We start from the raw sequence: 20933 nt of genomic DNA on the forward strand, positions 1-20933 counted from the left end.
CCTCGGTCTACATGCGTTCACATATTGTAAAGGTATATATGTTTGTCATTGCAGATCCCAACACGTTGATGTATGCCATCCAACAACAAGTGCTGGGCTCAATCCAGTGGACCATCATAGCATCCAGTTTGAAAGAGCCTTGCTACACAGTGACCTCCTGCTCCAAAGGAGTCCGCTACACCTTCAGGGTCTTGTCAATCACCACCAAGGCCTTTAGCAAACCCTCTCTGTCCACAGACCCAGTGCAACTTGTCGACAGAGGTATGAGCCATCAAGTGAGGGCAACATGAATCGATGACATAGTGCTTATGTTGGTTGGTGGCAGGGGCTAATAACTAAATGAAAGCATGGCTTTCACTCTCTCCTTGTCCAAAGACTGCTAACAAAGCAAGGAAACAAATATGTAAATTCTTTATTTGGATCAACTATCCCTTTACATGATTGTATTTCTCCCAAGGTCCATATCTTCAGGAGGCTCCAGTAATAATTGATAAGCCAGACATGGTGTATGTGCAGGAGAACCAGTCAGTCAGCATCACTATCACTCTGAACCACATCAACGCTGCAGTAATCTGGAAAAGGCAAGTCACGCACTGGATCACTACACCTGATAGTCTAATGTACAGTTATAAACTGAGTGAATAAAACATTAGGAACACCTGCTCTTTCCATGACAGACTGACCAGATGAATCTAGTGAAAGCTATGATCCCTTATTGATGTCACTTGTTAAATCCACTTAAGTGTAGATGATCCGTGTAGATGATGGAGAGGAGACAGGTTAAAGATTTTTAAGCCTTGAGTGAATTGACTCATCAAATCAAATCAAATGTATTTATATAGCCCTTTGTACATCAGCTGATATCTCAAAGTGCTGTACAGAAACCCAGCCTAAAACCCCAAACAGCAAACAATGCAGGTGTAAAAGCACGGTGGCTAGGAAAAACTCCCTAGAAAGGCCAAAACCTAGGAAGAAACCTAGAGAGGAACCAGGCTATGTGGGGTGGCCAGTCCTCTTCTGGCTGTGCCGGGTGGAGATTATAACAGAACGTGGCCAAGATGTTCAAATGTTCATAAATGACCAGCATGGTTGAATAATAGTAGGGCAGAACAGTTGAAACTGGAGCAGCAGCATGGCCAGGTGGACTGGGGACAGCAAGGAGTCATCATGTCAGGTAGTCCTGGGACATGGTCCTAGGGCCCAGGCCAGTTGAAACTGGAGCAGCAGCATGGCCAGGTGGACTGGGGACAGCAAGGAGTCATCATGTCAGGTAGTCCTGGGGCATGGTCCTAGGGCTCAGGTCCTCCGAGAGAGAGAAAGAAAGAGAGAAGGAGAGAATTAGAGAACGCACACTTAGATTCACACAGGACACCGAATAGGACAGGAGAAGTACTCCAGATATAACAAACTGACCCTAGCCCCCCAACACATAAACTACTGCAGCATAAATACTGGAGGCTGAGACAGGAGGGGTCAGGAGACACTGTGGCCCCATCCGAGGACACCCCCGGACAGGGCCAAACAGGAAGGATATAACCCCACCCACTTTGCCAAAGCACAGCCCCCACACCACTAGAGGGATATCTTCAACCACCAACTTACCATCCTGAAACAAGGCCGAGTATAGCCCACAAAGATCTCCGCCACGGCATAACCCAAGGGGGGGGCGCCAACATTTACATTTACATTTAAGTCATTTAGCAGACGCTCTTATCCAGAGCGACTTCCCAGACAGGCTGACCACAACAGTGAATCAACCCACCCAGGTGACGCACCCCCCAGGGACGGCATGAGAGAGCCCCAGTAAGCCAGTGACTCAGCCCCCGTAACAGGGTAGAGGCAGAGAATCCCAGTGGAAAGAGGGGAACCGGCCAGGCAGAGACAGCAAGGGCGGTTCGTTGCTCCAGAGCCTTTCCGTTCACCTTCCCACTCCTGGGCCAGACTACACTCAATCATATGACCCACTGAAGAGATGAGTCTTCAGTAAAGACTTAAAGGTTGAGACCGAGTTTGCGTCTCTGACATGGGTAGGCAGACCGTTCCATAAAAATGGAGCTCTATAGGAGAAACCCCTGCCTCCAGCTGTTTGCTTAGAAATTCTAGGGACAATTAGGAGGCCTGCGTCTTGTGACCGTAGCGTACGTGTAGGTATGTACGGCAGGACCAAATCAGAGAGATAGGTAGGAGCAAGCCCATGTAATGCTTTGTAGGTTAGCAGTAAAACCTTGAAATCAGCCCTTGCTTTGACAGGAAGCCAGTGTAGAGAGGCTAGCACTGGAGTAATATGATCAAATTTTTTGGTTCTAGTCAGGATTTTAGCAGCCGTATTTAGCACTAACTGAAGTTGATTTAGTGCTTTATCCAGGTAGCCGGAAATTAGAGCATTGCAGTAGTCTAACCTAGAAGTGACAAAAGCATGGATTAATTTGCATGGATTAACTCATGGATTGTGTATGTGTGCCATTCAGAGGACGAACGGGCAAGACAAAAGGTTTAAGTTCCTTTGAACAGGGTATGGTAGTTGGTACCAGGCACACCGGTTTGAGTGTGTCAAGAATTGCAACGCTGCTGGGTTTTTAACACTCAACAGTTTCCTGTGTGTATCAAGAATGGTCCACCACCCAAAGGGCATCCAGCCACTTCAAAGTAAAAAATAATGACCTGGACTAAAATATTCAAAATTGGAAGAAATTTGGTTGGATGTAAGTGATTCTCGTTTAAGTGCAATTTACCTTATCTGTGGTAAATTTCAAGACTCTACAGGGTAAAAATAGCCATTCAACCAGTTTTGAAAAGAGAAAACAGAACATCCTGCTCCACTGTAAAGTGCAAGGGTGCCAACATACAATACAACAGTATTAACATGGACATTTTTAAGCAGATGCTTTTCATTTAAATATACAATTCAACTCATGTTCACTATGCAGATTATTCGGAATGTATTCAGACCCCTTCACTTTTTCCACATTTTGTTAGGCTAGTCTTTTCTCAAATTGAACAAACTATTTTTTTACTCATCAATCTACGCACAATAACCCATAATAACAAAACAAAAACTGTTTTTTAGAAATGGTTGCTAACTTATTTACATAAGTATTCAGACCCGTTGCTATGAGACTCGAATCTGAGCTCAGGTGCATCCTGTTTCCATTGATCTTCCTTGTGAGGTTCCAACGACTTTATTGGAGTCCATCTGTGGTAAATTAAATGGATTGATCTTGATTTGGTAAGGCACACACCTGTCTATATAAGGTCCCACAGTTGACTGTGCATGTCAGAGCAAAAACCAAGCCATGAGATTGAAGGAATTGTCCGTAGAGCTCCGAGACAGGATTGTGTCGAGGTACAGATCTGGGGAAGGGTACCAAAAAGTTTCAGCAGCGTTGATGGTCCCTGCGAACAGTGGCCTCCATCATTTTTAAATGGAAGAAGTTGGGAACCACCAAGACACTTCCTAGAGCTGGCTGCCCAGGCTAAACTGAGCAATCGGGGGAGAAGTGCCTTGGTCAGGGAGGAGACTAAGAACCCAATGGTAACTCTGACAGAGCTCCAGAGTTCCTCTGGGAAGATGGTAAAACCTTCCAGAAGGACAACCATCTCTGCAGCACTCTACCAATCAGCCCTTTATAGTAGGGTAGCCAGACGGAATCTACTCCTCAGTAAAAGGTACATGAGAACCCACTTAGAGTTTGCCAAAAGGCACCTAAAGGACTCTCAGATCATGAGAACAATTCTCTGGTCTGATGAAACCAAGATTGAACTCGTTGGCCTGAATGCCAAGCGTCACATCTGGAGGAAACCTGGCACCATCCCTACGGTGAAGTATGGTGGTAGCAAAATCAAATCTAATTTTATTTGTCACATACACATGGTTAGCAGATGTTAATGCGAGTGTAGCGAAATGCTTGTGCTTCTAGTTCCGACAATGCAGTAATAACCAACAAGTAATCCTTCTAACAATTCCAAAACTACTACCTTATACACAGTGTAAGGGGATAAATAATGTGTACATAAGGATATATGAATGAGTGATGGTACAGGGCAGCATACAGTAGATGGTATCGAGTACAGTATATACATATGAGATGAGTATGTAAACAAAGTGGCATAGTTAAAGTGGCTAGTGATACATGTATTACATAAGGATGCAGTCGATGATATAGAGTACAGTATATACGTATGCATATGAGATGAATCATGTAGGGTAAGTAACATTATATAAGGTAGCATTGTTTAAAGTGGCTAGTGATATATTTACATAATTTCCCATCAATTCCTATTATTAAAGTGGCTGGAGTTGAGTCAGTGTGTTGGCAGCAGCCACTCAATGTTAGTGGTGGCTGTTTAACAGTCTGATGGCCTTGAGATAGAAGCTGTTTTTCAGTCTCTCGGTCCCAGCTTTGATGCACCTGTACTGACCTCACCTTCTGGATGATAGCGGGGTGAACAGGCAGTGGTTCGGCTGGTTGATGTCCTTGATGATCTTTATGGCCTTCCTGTAACATCGGGTGGTGTAGGTGTCCTGGAGGGCAGGTAGTTTGCCCCCGGTGATGCGTTGTGCAGACCTCACTACCCTCTGGAGAGCCTTACGGTTGTGGGCGGAGCAGTTGCCGCACCAGGCGGTGATACAGCCCGCCAGGATGCTCTCGATTGTGCATCTGTAGAAGTTTGTGAGTGCTTTTGGTGACAAGCCGAATTTCTTCAGCCTCCTGAGGTTGAAGAGGCGCTGCTGCGCCTTCTTCACGATGCTGTCTGTGTGAGTGGACCAATTCAGTTTGTCTGTGATGTGTATGCCGAGGAACTTAAAACTTGCTACCCTCTCCACTACTGTTCCATCGATGTGGATAGGGGGGGGTGTTCCCTCTGCTGTTTCCTGAAGTCCACAATCATCTCCTTAGTTTTGTTGACGTTGAGTGTGAGGTTATTTTCCTGACACCACACTCTGAGGGCCCTCACCTCCTCCCTGTAGGCCGTCTCGTCGTTGTTGGTAATCAAGCCTACCACTGTTGTGTCGTCCGCAAACTTGATGATTGAGTTGGAGGCGTGCGTGGCCACGCAGTCGTGGGTGAACAGGGAGTACAGGAGAGGGCTCAGAACGCACCCTTGTGGGGCCCCGTGTTGAGGATCAGCGGGAGGAGATGTTGTTGCCTACCCTCACCACCTGGGGCGGCCCGTCAGGAAGTCCAGTACCCAATTGCACAGGGCGGGGTCGAGACCCAGGGTCTCGAGCTTGATGACGAGCTTGGAGGGTACAATGGTGTTGAATGCCGAGCTGTAGTCGATGAACAGCATTCTCACATAGGTATTCCTCTTGTCCAGGTGGGTTAGGGCAGTGTGCAGTGTGGTTGAGATTGCATCGTCTGTGGACCTATTTGGGCGGTAAGCAAATTGGAGTGGGTCTAGGGTGTCAGGTAGGGTGGAGGTGATATGGTCCTTGACTAGTCTCTCAAAGCACTTCATGATGACGGAAGTGAGTGCTACGGGGCGGTAGTCGTTTAGCTCAGTTACCTTAGCTTTCTTGGGAACAGGAACAATGGTGGCCCTCTTGAAGCATGTGGGAACAGCAGACTGGTATAGGGATTGATTGAATATGTCCGTAAACACACCGGCCAGCTGGTCTGCGCATGCTCTGAGGGCGCGGCTGGGGATGCCGTCTGGGCCTGCAGCCTTGCGAGGGTTAACACGTTTAAATGTCTTACTCACCTCGGCTGCAGTGAAGGAGAGACCGCATGTTTTCGTTGCAGGCCGTGTCAGTGGCACTGTATTGTCCTCAAAGCGGGAAAAAAAGTTATTTAGTCTGCCTGGGAGCAAGACATCCTGGTCCGTGACTGGGCTGGGTTTCTTCTTGTAGTCCGTGATTGACTGTAGACCCTGCCACATGCCTCTTGTGTCTGAGCCGTTGAATTGAGATTCTACTTTGTCTCTGTACTGACGCTTAGCTTGTTTGATAGCCTTGCGGAGGGAATAGCTGCACTGTTTGTATTCGGTCATGTTACCAGACACCTTGCCCTGATTAAAAGCAGTGGTTCGCGCTTTCAGTTTCACGCGAATGCTGCCATCAATCCACGGTTTCTGGTTAGGGAATGTTTTAATCGTTGCTATGGGAACAACATCTTCAACGCACGTTCTAATGAACTCACACACCGAATCAGCGTATTCGTCAATGTTGTTATCTGACGCAATACGAAACATGTCCCAGTCCACGTGATGGAAGCAGTCTTGGAGTGTGGAGTCAGCTTGGTCGGACCAGCGTTGGACAGACCTCAGCGTGGGAGCCTCTTGTTTAAGTTTCTGTCTGTAGGCAGGGATCAACAAAATGGAGTCGTGGTCAGCTTTTCCGAAACGGGAGCGGGGCAGGGCCTTATATGCGTCGCGGAAGTTAGAGTAACAATGATCCAAGGTTTTACCACCCCTGGTTGCGCAATCGATATGCCGATAAAATTTAGGGAGTCTTGTTTTCAGATTAGCTTTGTTAAAATCCCCAGCTACAATGAATGCAGCCTCCGGATAAATGGTTTCCAGTTTGCAAAGAGTTAAATAAAGTTCGTTCAGAGCCATCGATGTGTCTGCTTGGGGGGGGATATATACGGCTGTGATTATAATCGAAGAGAATTCTCTTGGTAGATAATGCGGTCTACATTTGATTGTGAGGAATTCTAAATCAGGTGAACAGAAGGATTTGAGTTTCTGTATGTTTCTTTCATCACACCATGTCTCATTAGTCATGAGGCATACGCCCCCGCCACTCTTCTTACCAGAAAGATGTTTGTTTCTGTCGGCGCGATGCGTGGAGAAACCCGTTGGCTGCACCGCCCCGGATAGCGTCTCTCCAGTGAGCCAAGTTTCCGTGAAGCAAAGAACGTTACAGTCTTTGATGTCCCTCTGGAATGCTACCCTTGCTCGGATTTCATCAACCTTGTTGTCAAGAGACTGGACATTGACAAGAAGAATGCTAGGGAGTGGTGCACGGTGTGCCCGTCTCCGGAGTCTGACCAGAAGACCGCCTCTTTTCCCTCTTTTTCGGAGTCGTTTTTTGGGGTCGCTGCATGGAATCAATTCCGTTGACCTGTTTGTAAGGCAGAACACAGGATCCGCGTCGCGGAAAACATATTCTTGGTCGTACTGATGGTGAGTTGACGCTGACCTTATATTCAGTAGTTCTTCTCGACTGTATGTAATGAAACCTAAGATGACCTGGGGTACTAATGTAAGAAATAACACGTAAAAAAACATAAAACTGCATAGTTTCCTAGGAACGCGAAGCGAGGCGGCCATCTCTGTCGGCGCCGGAAGTAGTCAGGAGCATCATGCTGTGGGTATGTTTTTCAGTGGCGGGGACTGGGAGACTAGTCAGGATCGAGGGAAAGTTGAATGGAGCAAAGTACAGAGGGATCCTTAATGAAAACCTGCTCCAGAGCGCTCAGGACCTCAGACTGGGGTGAAGGTTCACCTTCCAACAGGACAACAACCCTAAGAACACAGCCAAGACAAGGCAGGAGTGGCTTCGGGACAAGTCTCAGAATGTCCTTGAGTGGCCCAGCCAGAGCCTAGACTTGAAGCCGATCGAACATCTCTGGAGAGAACCTAAAAGAGCTGTGCAGCAAAGCTCCCCATCCAACCTGACAGAGCTTGAGAGGATCCTCAAAGAAGAATGAGAGAAACTCCCAAATACGGGTATGCCAAACTTATAGCGTCGTACCCAAGAAGACAAGTGGCTGTAATCGCTGCCAAAGGTGTGTCAACAAAGTACTGAGTAAAGGGTCTGAATACTTATGTAAATGTGATATGAGTTTTTTATTTGTAATACATTTGCAAAAAACCTGTTTTTGCTTTGTCATTATGGGGTATTGTGTGTAGATTGATGAGGGGAAAAAACAATTAAATCAATTTTAGAATAAGGCTGCAACATCACAAAATGTGGAAAAGGTGAAGCGGTCTGAATACTTTCCGAATGCACTGTGTATGACCCATGTGGGAGTCAAACCCACATGCTTTTTGTTGCCAAAACCATGCTCCAACACATTGAGCCATTAATCAACTCTTGCAGATGGCCTTCTTGTTTGCTCCACCACAATTGAATCCACAAAAATGTCATTTTAATACCAAGGACTGTAGGATAAAACAATAAACTGTGTGAAACAGTCACACAACAAAAGTTCTTACCCCCAAAAAGTAGCAACACCCCAACAATGGGATTTGTACGTTGCCTTATTGTTCTCTGCGTTCAGGAGGGGAGTGGTCCTTGCCACCAAACATGGGCTGTATGAGATGAGTATGCCCGATGACGACCAGCACTCTTTGAAGATCCTGAGGGTGAAGAGTGGCGACTTGGGTCAGCTGATGTGTGTGGCCTCCAACAAGTTTGGCAGCGACTCCTGCATCTTTAGTGTGGAAATGGCAGGTGAGTGTAATAATGATGGATTATGATAATGATTTGGATTTTTGTATATATCACTAATAACAGGCGCTCAAAGCACTTTCCAATGTTTTGAAGGGGAAACTTGTATAATTAACAACAGTTATGGCCATTAAAAAGTTAGCTACTCTTTCAAAATGCCTTTCTGCAGCAAGGTACATTGTAAGGACATTTAGTTTGCGTCGTGTATCCTTGCAATGATACTTTAGGTATCGAGATACTGAGTATTGTGAAAAATCAAACACATTCTCGTGTTCCCTATCTGTAGCACCGCCAACCTTTGAGACAATCATGGAGGATGTGGATGTGCACATGGGAGATACGCCTCGTCTGGCTGTGGTCGTGGAGGGCAAGCCCATTCCCGACATCATGTGGTTTAAGGTGCATAAATTGAGACACAAACATATGAGTGTTTCATATCATTGGAACCTTTTATTCATTTCACCCTCATGCCTTGTAGTTACTCAATAGCTAACAAGATTGATAACCAGAATGTAGGTACTCAGCTGGTAAGAAGGTACATAAACAATGACTGAATTGTAGTGAGAGGAAACTGTCCACATTATGTTTCAAATGAGTTTCTAATATAGTAAGTGCGTAATTAGAAGTAACATTGACATTCTATGTAATCATTTTACTATATGCATGTTTATTGTCATGAAGAAAAAAAATATTACATTCAGAGTGACTTATTGTGACTTGGTTTCAGGATGATATATTGTTGTGTGAGAGTAGTCACATCACCTTTGTGTATGACGACAACGAATGCTCCCTCGTGGTGCTCAACACAAGTCCGGAAGATTCAGGAGTGTATACCTGCACAGCCAAGAACCTGGCTGGCTCTGTGTCCTGTAAGGCTGAGCTCACCGTGCACACAGGTAAGCCTCTCCGTACTCTTTAATCAAATATGCTTTCCAGTATTGACACAAAGGCGTAGTCGTGTAAGCAAATGAATTAAAGGGACCTTTCACTCCAAAATTAAAGTTTGTCCAACATTTTCAGACCTCAAAAGTAGACGAATTACGAGATATGTCCACAACCTAGGCCATCAGTTGTGTCGATCCAGCAATATGACTTAATCCCCAAGTGAAAGGGTGCTTATCTTTTCCATTAATTTGAGGTGGAGACAGCCGGATCTACATAACCGATGTCAAAGGACGTGGATTCATTTTGAGGTCTGAAAACATTAGATAAACTTTCATTTTTGGAGTGAAATGTCCATTCAGCATTGCTTATGCAGATTTCTCTGAAACTGACCCACTGCTCGCACCTCATACTACTCACCAAGGACACGTATTAGTCAGATTGTTGAGATGCAGCTACAGTATGCATAGGCTGATGTAAATTAAAGGTTGGGAATGTGATTAACTCAGGCCCAGAATACTATGACATATCGGCCTGTAATTAGGCTGCATTGTAATTGTGTGTCCTCACTTTTGCGTTGCCTTGCAGTTAGAGAAGACAAGGAGGATTCAATGGAGGACGAGGAGACCATTCTCAGGAAGATGCGCCGGCTGACTGACTACTATGACATCCACAAGGAAATCGGGAGGTGAGTCACCAGTTTGTAAAGAAAGCTAGGAAGAAGAAATATATATACACATACATATACATACACTGAGTGTACAGAACATTAGGAACACCTGCTCTTTCCATGACATAGACTGACCAGGTGAATCGAGGTGAAAGCTATGATCCCTTATTGTCACTTAAATCCACTTCAATCAGTGTAGACGAAGGGGAGGAGACATGTTAAAAAACGATTTTTAAGCCATGAGACAGTTGAAACATGAATTTTGGATATGTGCTGTTCACAGGGTGAATGGGCAAGACAAAAGATTAAAGTGACTTTGAACGTGTTATGGTAGCAGGTGCCAGGAGCACCGGTTTGAGTGTGTCAAGAACTGAAACACTGCTGGGTTTTCCTGTGTGTATCAAGAATGGTCCACCACCCAAAGGACATCCAGCCTTCTTGTCACAACTGTGGAAAGCATTGGAGTCCACATGGGCCAGTATCCCTGTGGAACGCTTGATACCTTATAGAGTCCATGCCTCAAAGAATTAAGGCTGTTCTGAGGTGCACAAGAGGGTGCAACTCAAAATTAGGAAGGTGTTCCTAATGTTTTGTGCACTCAGTGTATGTATATGTACAGTGGCAGTCAAACGTTTGAACACACCTACTCATTCAAGGGTTTTTCTTTATTTTTTACTATTTTCTACATTGAATAGTAGTGAAGATGTCAAAATTATGAAATAACACATATGGAATCATGTAGTTAAACAAATCAAAATATATTTTATATTTGAGATTCTTCAAAGTAGCCTTGCACTCTCTTGGCATTCTCTCAACCAACTTCACCTGGAATGCTTTTCAAACCGTCTTGAGTTCCCACATATGCTGAGCACTTGTTGGCTGCTTTTCCTTCACTCTACAGTCCAAATCATCCCAAACCATCTCAATTGGGTTGAGGTCGGGTGATTGTAGAGGCCAGGTCATCTGATGCAGCACTCCATCACTCTCCTTCTTTGTCAAATAGCCCTTACACAGCCTGGAGATGTGTTGGGTCATTGTCCTGTTGAAAAACAAATGATAGCCCCACTAAGCGCAAACCAGATGGGATGGCGTATCGCTGCAGAATGTTGTGGTATCCATGCTGGTTAAGTGTGCCTTGAATTCTAAATAAATCACAGACAGTGTCACTAGCAAAGCACCCTCACACCCCCTTCTCCATGCTTCACGGTGGGAACCACACATGCTGAGATCATCCATTCACCTACTCTGTGACTCACAAAGACAATGTTGGAATCCAAAATCTCAAATTTGGACTCATCAGACCAAAGTACAGATTTCCACCTGTCTGATGTCAATTGCTCGTGTTTCTTGGCCCAAGCAAATCTCTTCTTATTATTGCTGTCCTTCAGTAGTGGTTTCTTTGCAGCAATTTGACCATGAAGGTCTGATTTCACACAGTCTCCTCTGACCGGTTGATGTTGATGTGTCTGTTACTTGAACTCTGTGAAGCTAATGAACTTTTCCTCTGAAGCAGAGGTAACTCTGGGTCTTCCTTTCCCGTGGTGGACCTCAGGAGAGCCAGTATCATCATAGCTCTTGGTGGTTTTTGCGACTGCACTTGAAGAAACTTCTTGAAATGTTCCGAAATGACTGAACTTAATGTAATGAATGTAAAGTAATGATGGACTGTCTTTCTCTTTGCTTATTTGATCTGTTATTGCCATAATATGGACTTTTACAAAATATGGCTTTTACCACCCCTACCTTGTCACAACACAACTGAAGGAAAGAAATTCCACCTGTAACAAAGCACACCTGTTATTTGAAATGCATTCCAGATGACTACCTCATGAAGCTGGTTGAGAGAATGCCAAGATTGTGCAAATATGTCATCAAGGCAAGGGGTGGCTATTTTGAGGAATCTCAAATATAAAATACATTTTGATTTGTTTAACTACATGACTCCATATGTGTTATTTAGTAGTTTTCATGTCTTCACTACTATTCTACAATGTAGAAAATAGTAAAAAAAGAAAGAAAGAAAAACACTTGAATGAGTAGGTGTGTCCATTCTTTTGACTGGTACTACATGTAAATGTAAAACCAACAAATCAATTCCTAATTTTGTATTAATTGTAAGAACTATTTCCTTATAAATGTTCTAATTATTAAGTAATGCTTATAAATAATGAAATATGTGTTTATTCACTGTTTAGAAATGGTTGGTTAATGCTTTTACATGAATGTGACTGTAAAATGTTACATCCTAATCAATAACAATATTTTTTAGAGGAGCTTTCTCCTATGCAAAACGAGTGACGCAGAAAGTGGGGAAAAAAGAGTATGCTGCCAAGTTCATATCTGCCCGAGCCAAGAGGAAGGCCTCTGCACTTAGAGAGATGAATCTGCTGTCTGGGTTGGACCACGAGAGAGTCCTGTATTTCCATGATGCCTTTGAGAAGAAGAATGCAGTCATCATTGTCACAGAGATGTATCCTTTTCAGAGTTCATACTCACTGGTGCCTTTTACACAGTATTCCATTTGACTTGAAGAGTGGGGAAAATTGAAGGTATAACAGTCTATATTTTTTGTAGACACACATGCACAGACACACTCACAATCCTGTGTTTGCATATTTGTTTCCGTCATTCATCTCCTGTCATAATTATGAAATATTTCCAGTGTCATACATCTCCTTGATCAATGCATAAAGATGCAACGAGGAACTTCTGGAGAGGTTTACAAAGAAATCTACAGTGATGGAGTCGGACGTGAGTTGGTTACTATGTGCTTGGAGGACACTTAATTATGGGATCATGAGTAACAGGGACCCCTATTGTAAGATCCTTGAACTCGTCTTTACCAACTTGGCACCTAGAATTATTATCAAAGGAAGACCAACCAAGTAATCCAAACACTTTTACAGGGATAAGTGGGACCTTGGGTAACACTTGATATGATCAAACCACCCTGTTTCTCTTATTGTATAAGAATGTGTCTCCCATAACATCTTTACAAAACGTAACATAATGACAGTAACATATCCCTATACTTGGTATACCTGCAGATCCGCTCCTGTATGAGACAGCTGTTGGAGGGTGTGGACTACCTTCACCATCAAAATATCGTCCATCTGGATATCAAGGTAAACGTGTTTTTAGTTAAAAGAGTTTTAAGGCCAGGCACCTCAGGCTGAAATAACATTTTTGCATCTACCTATCAATTCTGAGATTTGTTGGTATTTTGGTCCATTTAATATGAGTTTTTTCAAAAAGTAAACATAAAAATGCCAAAAATATATATTTTACTACTGTCATTAACATTTGAATGAATTTTAACCACTTTAAAATGGACATACATCTGTAATTTCAAAGCTCACTACATTGCATTCCACATAATTCCGAATCCCATTTCACAGAGAATGTTACAAACGGGACTGCATTTAGTAGTTTATTTTATTTAACCTTTATTTCACTAGGCAAGTCAGTTAAAGAACACATTTTTATTTACAATGACGGCCTGCAGGGACAGGGTCTGGGATTAAAAAAATAACAAATCAGTGAATTATAGGATAAAACACACATCACGATGAGAGACAACAACACTACATAAAGACAGACCTAAGACGACAACATAGCAAGGCAGCAACACATGACAACACAGCATGGTAGCAACACAACATGACAACATATTGGTAGCAACACAACATGGTAGCAGCACACAACATGGTAAAACATTACTGGGTGCAGACAACAGCACAAAAGTCAAGATGGTAGAGACAACAATACATCATGCAAAGCAGCCACAACTGTCAGTAAGAGTGTCCATGATTGAGTCTTTGAAGTTTCATTTCATTTTAGTTAACCTTGATTTAACCAGGTAGGCCAGTTGAGAACAAGTTCTCATTTACAACTGCAACTGGGCCAATGTAAAAAAAAAAAGCAGTACGACAAAAACAACACAGAGTTACACATTAACAAACATACAGTCGATAACACAATAGAAAAAGCTATGAACAGTGTGTGCAAATGTAGAAGAGTAGGGAGGTAAGGCAATAAATAAGCAATGGAGGCAAAATAATTACAATTTAGCATTAACACTGAAGTGATAGATGTGCAGATGATGATGTGCAAGTAGAGATACTGGGGTGTGAAAGAGATAGAGGATAAGTAACAATATGGGGTTGAGGTAGTTGGGTGTGCTATTTACAGATTGGCTGTGTACAGGTACAGTGATCGGTAAACTGCTCTGACAGCTGATGCTCAAAGTTATAGCGGGAGATAAGACTCCAGCTTCAGTGATTTTTGCAACTCATTCCAGTCATTGGCAGCAGAGAACTGGAAGGAAAGGCGCCCAAAGGAAGTGTTGGCTTTGGGGGTGACCAGTGAAATATACCTGCTGGAGCACGTGCTACGGTTTTGCTATGGTGACCATTGAGCTGAGATAAGGTGGGGCTTTACCTAGCAAAGACTTATAGATGACCTGGAGCAAGTGGGTTTGGCGGTGAATATGTAGCAAGGGCCAGCCAACAAGAGCAAACAGGTCGCAGTGGTGGGTAGTATATGGGGCATTGGTGATAAAACAGATGGCACTTTGATAGACTACATCCAATTTGCTCAGTAGAGTATTGGAGGCTGTTTTGTAAATGACATCGCCGAAGTCAAGGATTGGTAAGATAGTCAGTTTTACGAGGGTATGTTTGGCAACATGAGTGAAGGAGGCTTTGTTGTGAAATAGGAAGCCAATTCTAGATTTAATTTTGGATTGGAGATGCATAATGTGAGGAAGTAGAGTTTAGAGTCTAACCAGACACCTAGGTATTTGTAGTTGTCTACATATTCTAAGTCAGAACCGTCCAGAGTAGTGATGCTCGACGAGCGGGCAGGTGCGTGCAGCAATCTGTTGAAGAGCATGCATTTAGTTTTACTTGCATTTAAAAGCAGTTGGAGGCCTCGGAAGGAGTGTTGTATGGCATTGAAGCTCGTTTGGAGGTTTGTTTACACAGTGTCCAAAGAAGGGCCAGATGTATACAGAATGGTGTCGTCTGCGTAGGAGGTGGATCAGAGAATCACCAGCAGCAAGAGCGACATCATTGATGTATACAGAGAAAAGAGTTGGCCTGAGAATTGAACCCTGTGGCACACACATAGAGACAGCCAGAGGGCCAGACAACAGGCCCTCCGATTTGACACACTGAACTCTATCTGAGAAGTAGTTAGTGAACCAGGCGAAGCAGTTATTTGAGAAGCCAAGGCTATTGAGTCTGCCGATAAGAATGTAGTGATTGACAGAGTCGAAAGCCTTGGCCAGGTCGATGAAGACGGCTGCACAGTATTGTCTTTTATTGATGGCGGTTATGATATCGTTTAGGACCTTGACATGGCTGAGGTGTACCCATGACCAGCTCGGAAACCAGATTGCATAGCGGAGAAGGTATGGTGGGATTCGAAATGGTCGGTGACCTGTTTGTTAACTTGGCTTTCGAAGATTTTAGAAAGGTAGGGCAGGATGGATATAGGTCTATAACAGTTTGGGTCTAGAGTATCTCCCATTTGAAGATGGGGATGACCGCGGCAGTTTTCCAATCTTTGGGGATCTCAGATGATACGAAAGGGAGGTTGAATAGGCTAGTAATAGGGGTTGCAACAATATTGGCGGATAATTTTAGAAAGCGAGGGTCCAGATTGTCTAGCCCAGCTGATTTGTACGGGTCCAGGTTTTGCAGCTCTTTCAGAACATCTGCTATCTGGAACATGTCTGGATTTGGGTGAAGGAGGAGCCGGGGGGGGGGGGGTCTTGGGCAAGTTGCTGCAGGGGGTCCTGAGATGTTAACCGTGGTAGGGGTAGCCAGGTGGAAAGCATGGCCAGCCGTAGAAAAATGCTTATTGAAATGATCGATTATAGTAGATTTATCAGTGGTGACAATGTTTCCTATCCTAAGTGCAGTGGGCAGCTGGGAGAAGGTGCTCTTATTCTCCATGGACTTTACAGTGTCCCAGAACTTTTGGGAATTAGTGCTACAGGATTCAGATTTCTGTTTGAAAAAGGCTAGCTTAGCTTTTCTAACTGATTGAGTTTATTGGTTCCTGACTTCCCTGAAAAGTTGCATATCACAGGGGGCTATTCGATGCTAATGCAGAAGACAACAGGATGTTTTTGTGCTGGTCAAGGGCAGTCAAGTCTGGGGTGAACCAAAGGCTATATCTGTTCTTACTTCGACATTTCTTGAATGGGGCATGCTTATTTAATGGCGAGGAAAGCATTTTTAAAGAGCAAACAGGCATCCTCGGCTGACGGGATGAGGTCAATATCCTTCCAGGATACCCGGTCCAGGTTGATTAGAAAAACCCAAATGTTTTTTGGGGGTCAAGTTTCATGAGCTCCTTTTGCACCTCGGACTCATTGACTGCCTGCAGTGAGAAACTTTGTAGCCGGGCAGGGGGAAAAGATGGGGAAGCATCTGGGATAGTCGCATTAGAAGGGGTGGGAGATGAGGAAATGTTGGACAGAAGAGGAGGCATGGCTGAGTTAAATAGGAATCCTGACTTAATGACGTGGTGATTAACTTCTTGCGTTGAGCCAACCCGGATCCGGGATCATGACTACAGCCTCAAGCCCATTACCATAACGCAACGTTAACTATTCATGAAAATCGCAAATGAAACGAAATCAATATGCTAGCTCTCATGCTTAGCCTTTTGTTAACAACACTGTCATCTCAGATTTTCAAAAATATGCTTCTCTACCATAGCAAAACTAGCATTTAGCATTTAGCGTTAGCATTTAGCATTAGCATTTAGCGTTAGCATCACCAGGCAACATTTTCACAAAAACCAGCAAAAACATTCAATAAATCATTTACCTTTGAAGAACTTCGGATGTTTTCAATGAGGAGACACTCAGATAGATAGCAAATGTTCAGTTTTCCTGAAAGATTATTTGTGCAGGAGAAATCGGTCCGTTTTCTGCGTCATGTTTGGCTACCAAAAAAAACGAAAATTCAGTTATAAAAACGCCGAACTTTTTCCAAAATAACTCCATAATATCGACTGAAACATGGCAAACGTTGTTTAGAATCAATCCTCAAGGTGTTTTTCTACATATCTCTTCAAAGATGTATCGTTCCTGGAAGTGTGCTTCTCCTTCTGTATCGCATGGTAAAATGAGTGCTACTGAGAATTGCGCACCAATTTAGACAAAGGACACCAGGCGGACACCTGGCAAATGTAGTCTCTTATGGCCAATCTTCCAATGATATGCCTACAAATACGTCACAATGCTGCAGACATCTTGGACGAACGGCAGAGAGCATAAGCTCGTTCACAGCACATTCACAGCCATATAAGGAGACGATAGTAAAACAGAGCTTCAAAAATTCAGCTCATTTCCTGTTTGAGGTTACATCTTGGTTTCGCCTGTAGCATCATTTCTGGGGCACTCACAGATAATATCTTTGCAGTTTTGAAAACGTCAGAGTGTTTTCTTTCCAAAGCTGCCAATTATATGCATAGTCGAGCATCTTTTCGTGACAAAATATTGCGCTTAAAACGGGCACGTTTTTTTATCCAATAATGACATAGCGCCCCCATAGGTTGAAGAGGTTAAAGAGCTCAGCCATGTTCTTCTTGTCAGTAACAACCATATCATCATCATCATTAAGGGACATCGGCAGCTTTGAGGAGGAGGGTTTATTCTCCAGGTCTTTAACCGTTTTCTAGAACTTCTTGGGGTTAGACCCACAGAGAGAGAACTGCTCCTTAAAGTTACTAACTTTGGCCTTCCGGATAGCATGAGTGCACTTATTTCTCATTTGCCTGAACTAGAGCCATTTGCCTGAACGAGAATATGCATGTGCCGAGCCAAATGCAATTCTTGAGGTGGAGTAACTCTGCAAGATCACGGTCAAACCAGGGGCTGAATCATTTAAAAAATGTATATATTTTATGGCGGAGTGTTTGTTAACAATACCACTGAAAATTTAAAAAAAGAAGGTCCAAGCGTCTTCGACAGAGGGGATCAAGTTGATTCTATAACATTTTACAGATGCCAGTTCATGAAGGAAGGCTTGCTCATTAAAGTTTTTTAGCAAGCGTCTATAACAAATCAGGACAGGTCGTTTCACTGAGCAGCCATTACGAACACAGGCTGTAAAACGGTGATCACTAAGGTCATTACATAAAACACTAGACTGATACCTATAAGGATTATTTGTGAGGATAACATCAAGGAGAGTAGCCTTTTCTGGGTCTTTTGAGTCATGCCTTGTCGGATTGGTAATAATCTGAGAAAGATTTAGAGAGTCCAGTAAATCAGTATTTAAAACACTCTTCCCTAACCACGTCTCAGTAATGACCAACACATCTGGATTGGAGCTGTGAACCCACACTTTCAATTGATCCATTTTCGGTAATAAGCTTCTAGTGTTAACGTGCAGAAAACCCAGGCTTTTATGAGAGCAGAAATCAGTGAAGTAGATATCAGAGCACAAGTCAGAATTGGGGCTAGCAATAGTAGATGGTCCAGGGTGTACTGTACTTACACGTTTCCAGATATCATCAACAGTAATACAATCAAGGCACGTCATAGGACAGGGAGAGCTCTGCAGTGCTGATTTATGACATCTGAATGTGCATCAGATGGCAACAAGATCATATTGTACAGCAATTTCATCAGGTAACTTGAATACAAAGCCGGCGAGGGGTGGTTAGAATAGGATGGGAGGCCAACAGTCCATGTAACCAATAGAGAGTCCCGAGTGTGGGAACAAACAGTGTGTCCCATGGTTGGGTAAAGAAAGTTCATAGTCAACAAAGCATGCAGGAGTCATGAGGCAAATAGAAAAAATGCACGAGAAAAAAAAAATGTAACGACTTGGGGCTAGTCATTGTAAGTTCAGAGTTACTCGCCCCAACAGTGCGTGTTGTGCTGGAGGCGAGCGAAGGCTCGGGAGAGAGGGGGGACAGCGGGAGGCAGGCCAGGGCAGATGGTGAACAGATAGCCAGGTGGAGTCCAAGCAGCAGTGCAGCAGACAACAGAGTAGGTGTCACACCCACTTGGGAGAAGCTTGGAAGAGACAGTCTTTGAAGATATGGTAAATGGGTCTAAATAGGCTTCTGGCGTTTGCTAGTCTTAATTCAGTGTATTTGTCTTTAACTGCCAAGTCCCATACTTCCTGCAAGCCAACTTTTTCTCTTCTTCAGAAGCATCCGCATTCACCAAATTATGTGTCCTTAGATGTATTCAACAGACTTGCGCAGAGGAAGTTGTTGATATGGTGTACATTTTTTATTTTAGATAATATTTTATTTGGAAAAATGCACCAAAAATGTCTTTAGCTTTTTACAGATACTGTGGAAATATAAAAAAATATTTATCCTGGAGTGTCTTAAAGAAATAAAATAAAAACTATTTAGGCTGACTTCATCCAGTGGCCAGAAAAATGTATTTGTGTGGTATTCCAAATTTTTATGAGATATCACAAAATGTGCGTATTTTAACATTTTCATTTTTTTTAAAAGTTGATTGCGATATAACAAAATATCCCTATTAGGGTGTTGGGCCTGGCCTTAAAGATATCTCACAAAATGTATTCTGGGTAGTACTGTTTCTGTTTGTTTATTGCAAGTGTGCATTTAGACAAGAAATATGTCCCCCTGAATGCATACATTTAGTCAAAAACAAGATTTTGACTATGACCACTGGTCTTTATTCTGAACTCTGACCTTATCTTTGGGTTTCCTCCCTAGCCTGATAACATACTCATGGCAGACCACCATGGTGATCAGATCCGCATCTGTGATTTCGGCAACGCCATAGAGCTCACACCCGACGAGGCTCAATACTGCAAATACGGCACACCAGAATTTGTCGCTCCAGAAATTGTCAACCAAACTCCTGTATCCAAGGCAACTGACATCTGGTAAAAATGCTGGAAGACATGAAAGTGTTAAAAACTTGATTCCCATCACAAATGGATCCTCTCTAATTCTCTTCTTTCTCTTCCCAGGCCGATTGGAGTCATCACATATCTGTGGTAGATACACATTAAATCTGTCTTAAATATGGTGTCTATGCAGTGATTACAAAACCAATCATTGATTCATAAGATGATTAATCACAATTTAAGCATGGAATTATTATGTACATGCACACTACAAGCCAAATGGATAAATAAACACCACATAAGTACTTGTTCATTCCTATTTTAATTACTATTAGAGACCCTATCAAAAAGGCCATATTTGCCCCCTCATGGACATGTAATAAAATTGGAACATGGCTCTAGAATCAGTGAACAATTAGTGAGAGGAAGAGAAGTTAACAGGTGTTTCTGCATTTCAGCTTGACTGGAGTATCTCCGTTTGCTGGAGAAAATGACCGCAGCTCCGTGCTCAACATCAGGAACTACAATGTGGCTTTTGAGGAGAGTATGTTCGCTGAACTGTGCCGTGAAGCCAAGGGATTCATCATCAAACTGCTGGTGGCAGACAGACTGTAAGTGAAACCTATAGATTTTAACATGTTCAGCCAAAACTTGAGATGTCCATGTGCTACTCAGAATGGCATGTCAGCTACATGCATTTGATTTAATTGTCAATGTTCCAGACAATTTTAGTTACGGATGTCAAGATAGGATTTGTCCTTAGGATGTTTCCTCTGTTCTTATACATTTGTGGGCTTCTTAAGACAAACTAGAAATCTAATGTAAAATGGTATCATGTCATCCCTTTAGTAGGCCGGATACACAGGAGTGTCTCCGTCATCCATGGTTCAAGGTGAGGCATGTGAACTTTGACTATGGACTCATGTGTGACGCAGAACTTTTAGGGCTCTGTTCTAAGATATTGAGCAATTTCTAAATTACGGAGTAATATATGCTAATCTATTCTGTTTTCATTTTTTCATAAAGACCCTTACCAAGGGGAAGGCCATAAGCACAGAGGCCCTCAAGAAGTTTGTGTCTCGCCGAAAGTGGCAGGTAAGGGATCTGTCAAAGCGACTTT

General features: G+C 43.2%; 1 protein-coding gene across 1 annotated transcript in view; it reads left to right on the forward strand.

The window, feature by feature from the left end:
- The window catches only part of LOC115107590 (striated muscle preferentially expressed protein kinase-like), a 138175-nt gene that overhangs the window by 92463 nt on the left and 24779 nt on the right, over positions 1 to 20933 (forward strand). The window contains 14 exon segments of the mRNA XM_029631020.2: positions 55 to 261; positions 458 to 581; positions 8229 to 8401; positions 8685 to 8797; positions 9126 to 9294; positions 9869 to 9968; positions 12220 to 12420; positions 12644 to 12701; positions 12998 to 13075; positions 19677 to 19849; positions 19937 to 19963; positions 20272 to 20424; positions 20663 to 20705; positions 20840 to 20908. Coding sequence (XP_029486880.2) covers positions 55 to 261; positions 458 to 581; positions 8229 to 8401; positions 8685 to 8797; positions 9126 to 9294; positions 9869 to 9968; positions 12220 to 12420; positions 12644 to 12701; positions 12998 to 13075; positions 19677 to 19849; positions 19937 to 19963; positions 20272 to 20424; positions 20663 to 20705; positions 20840 to 20908 — 1688 coding nt within the window.

The sequence above is a fragment of the Oncorhynchus nerka genome, linkage group LG3 (assembly GCF_034236695.1).
Source record: "Oncorhynchus nerka isolate Pitt River linkage group LG3, Oner_Uvic_2.0, whole genome shotgun sequence".
Lineage (NCBI taxonomy): Eukaryota > Metazoa > Chordata > Actinopteri > Salmoniformes > Salmonidae > Oncorhynchus > Oncorhynchus nerka.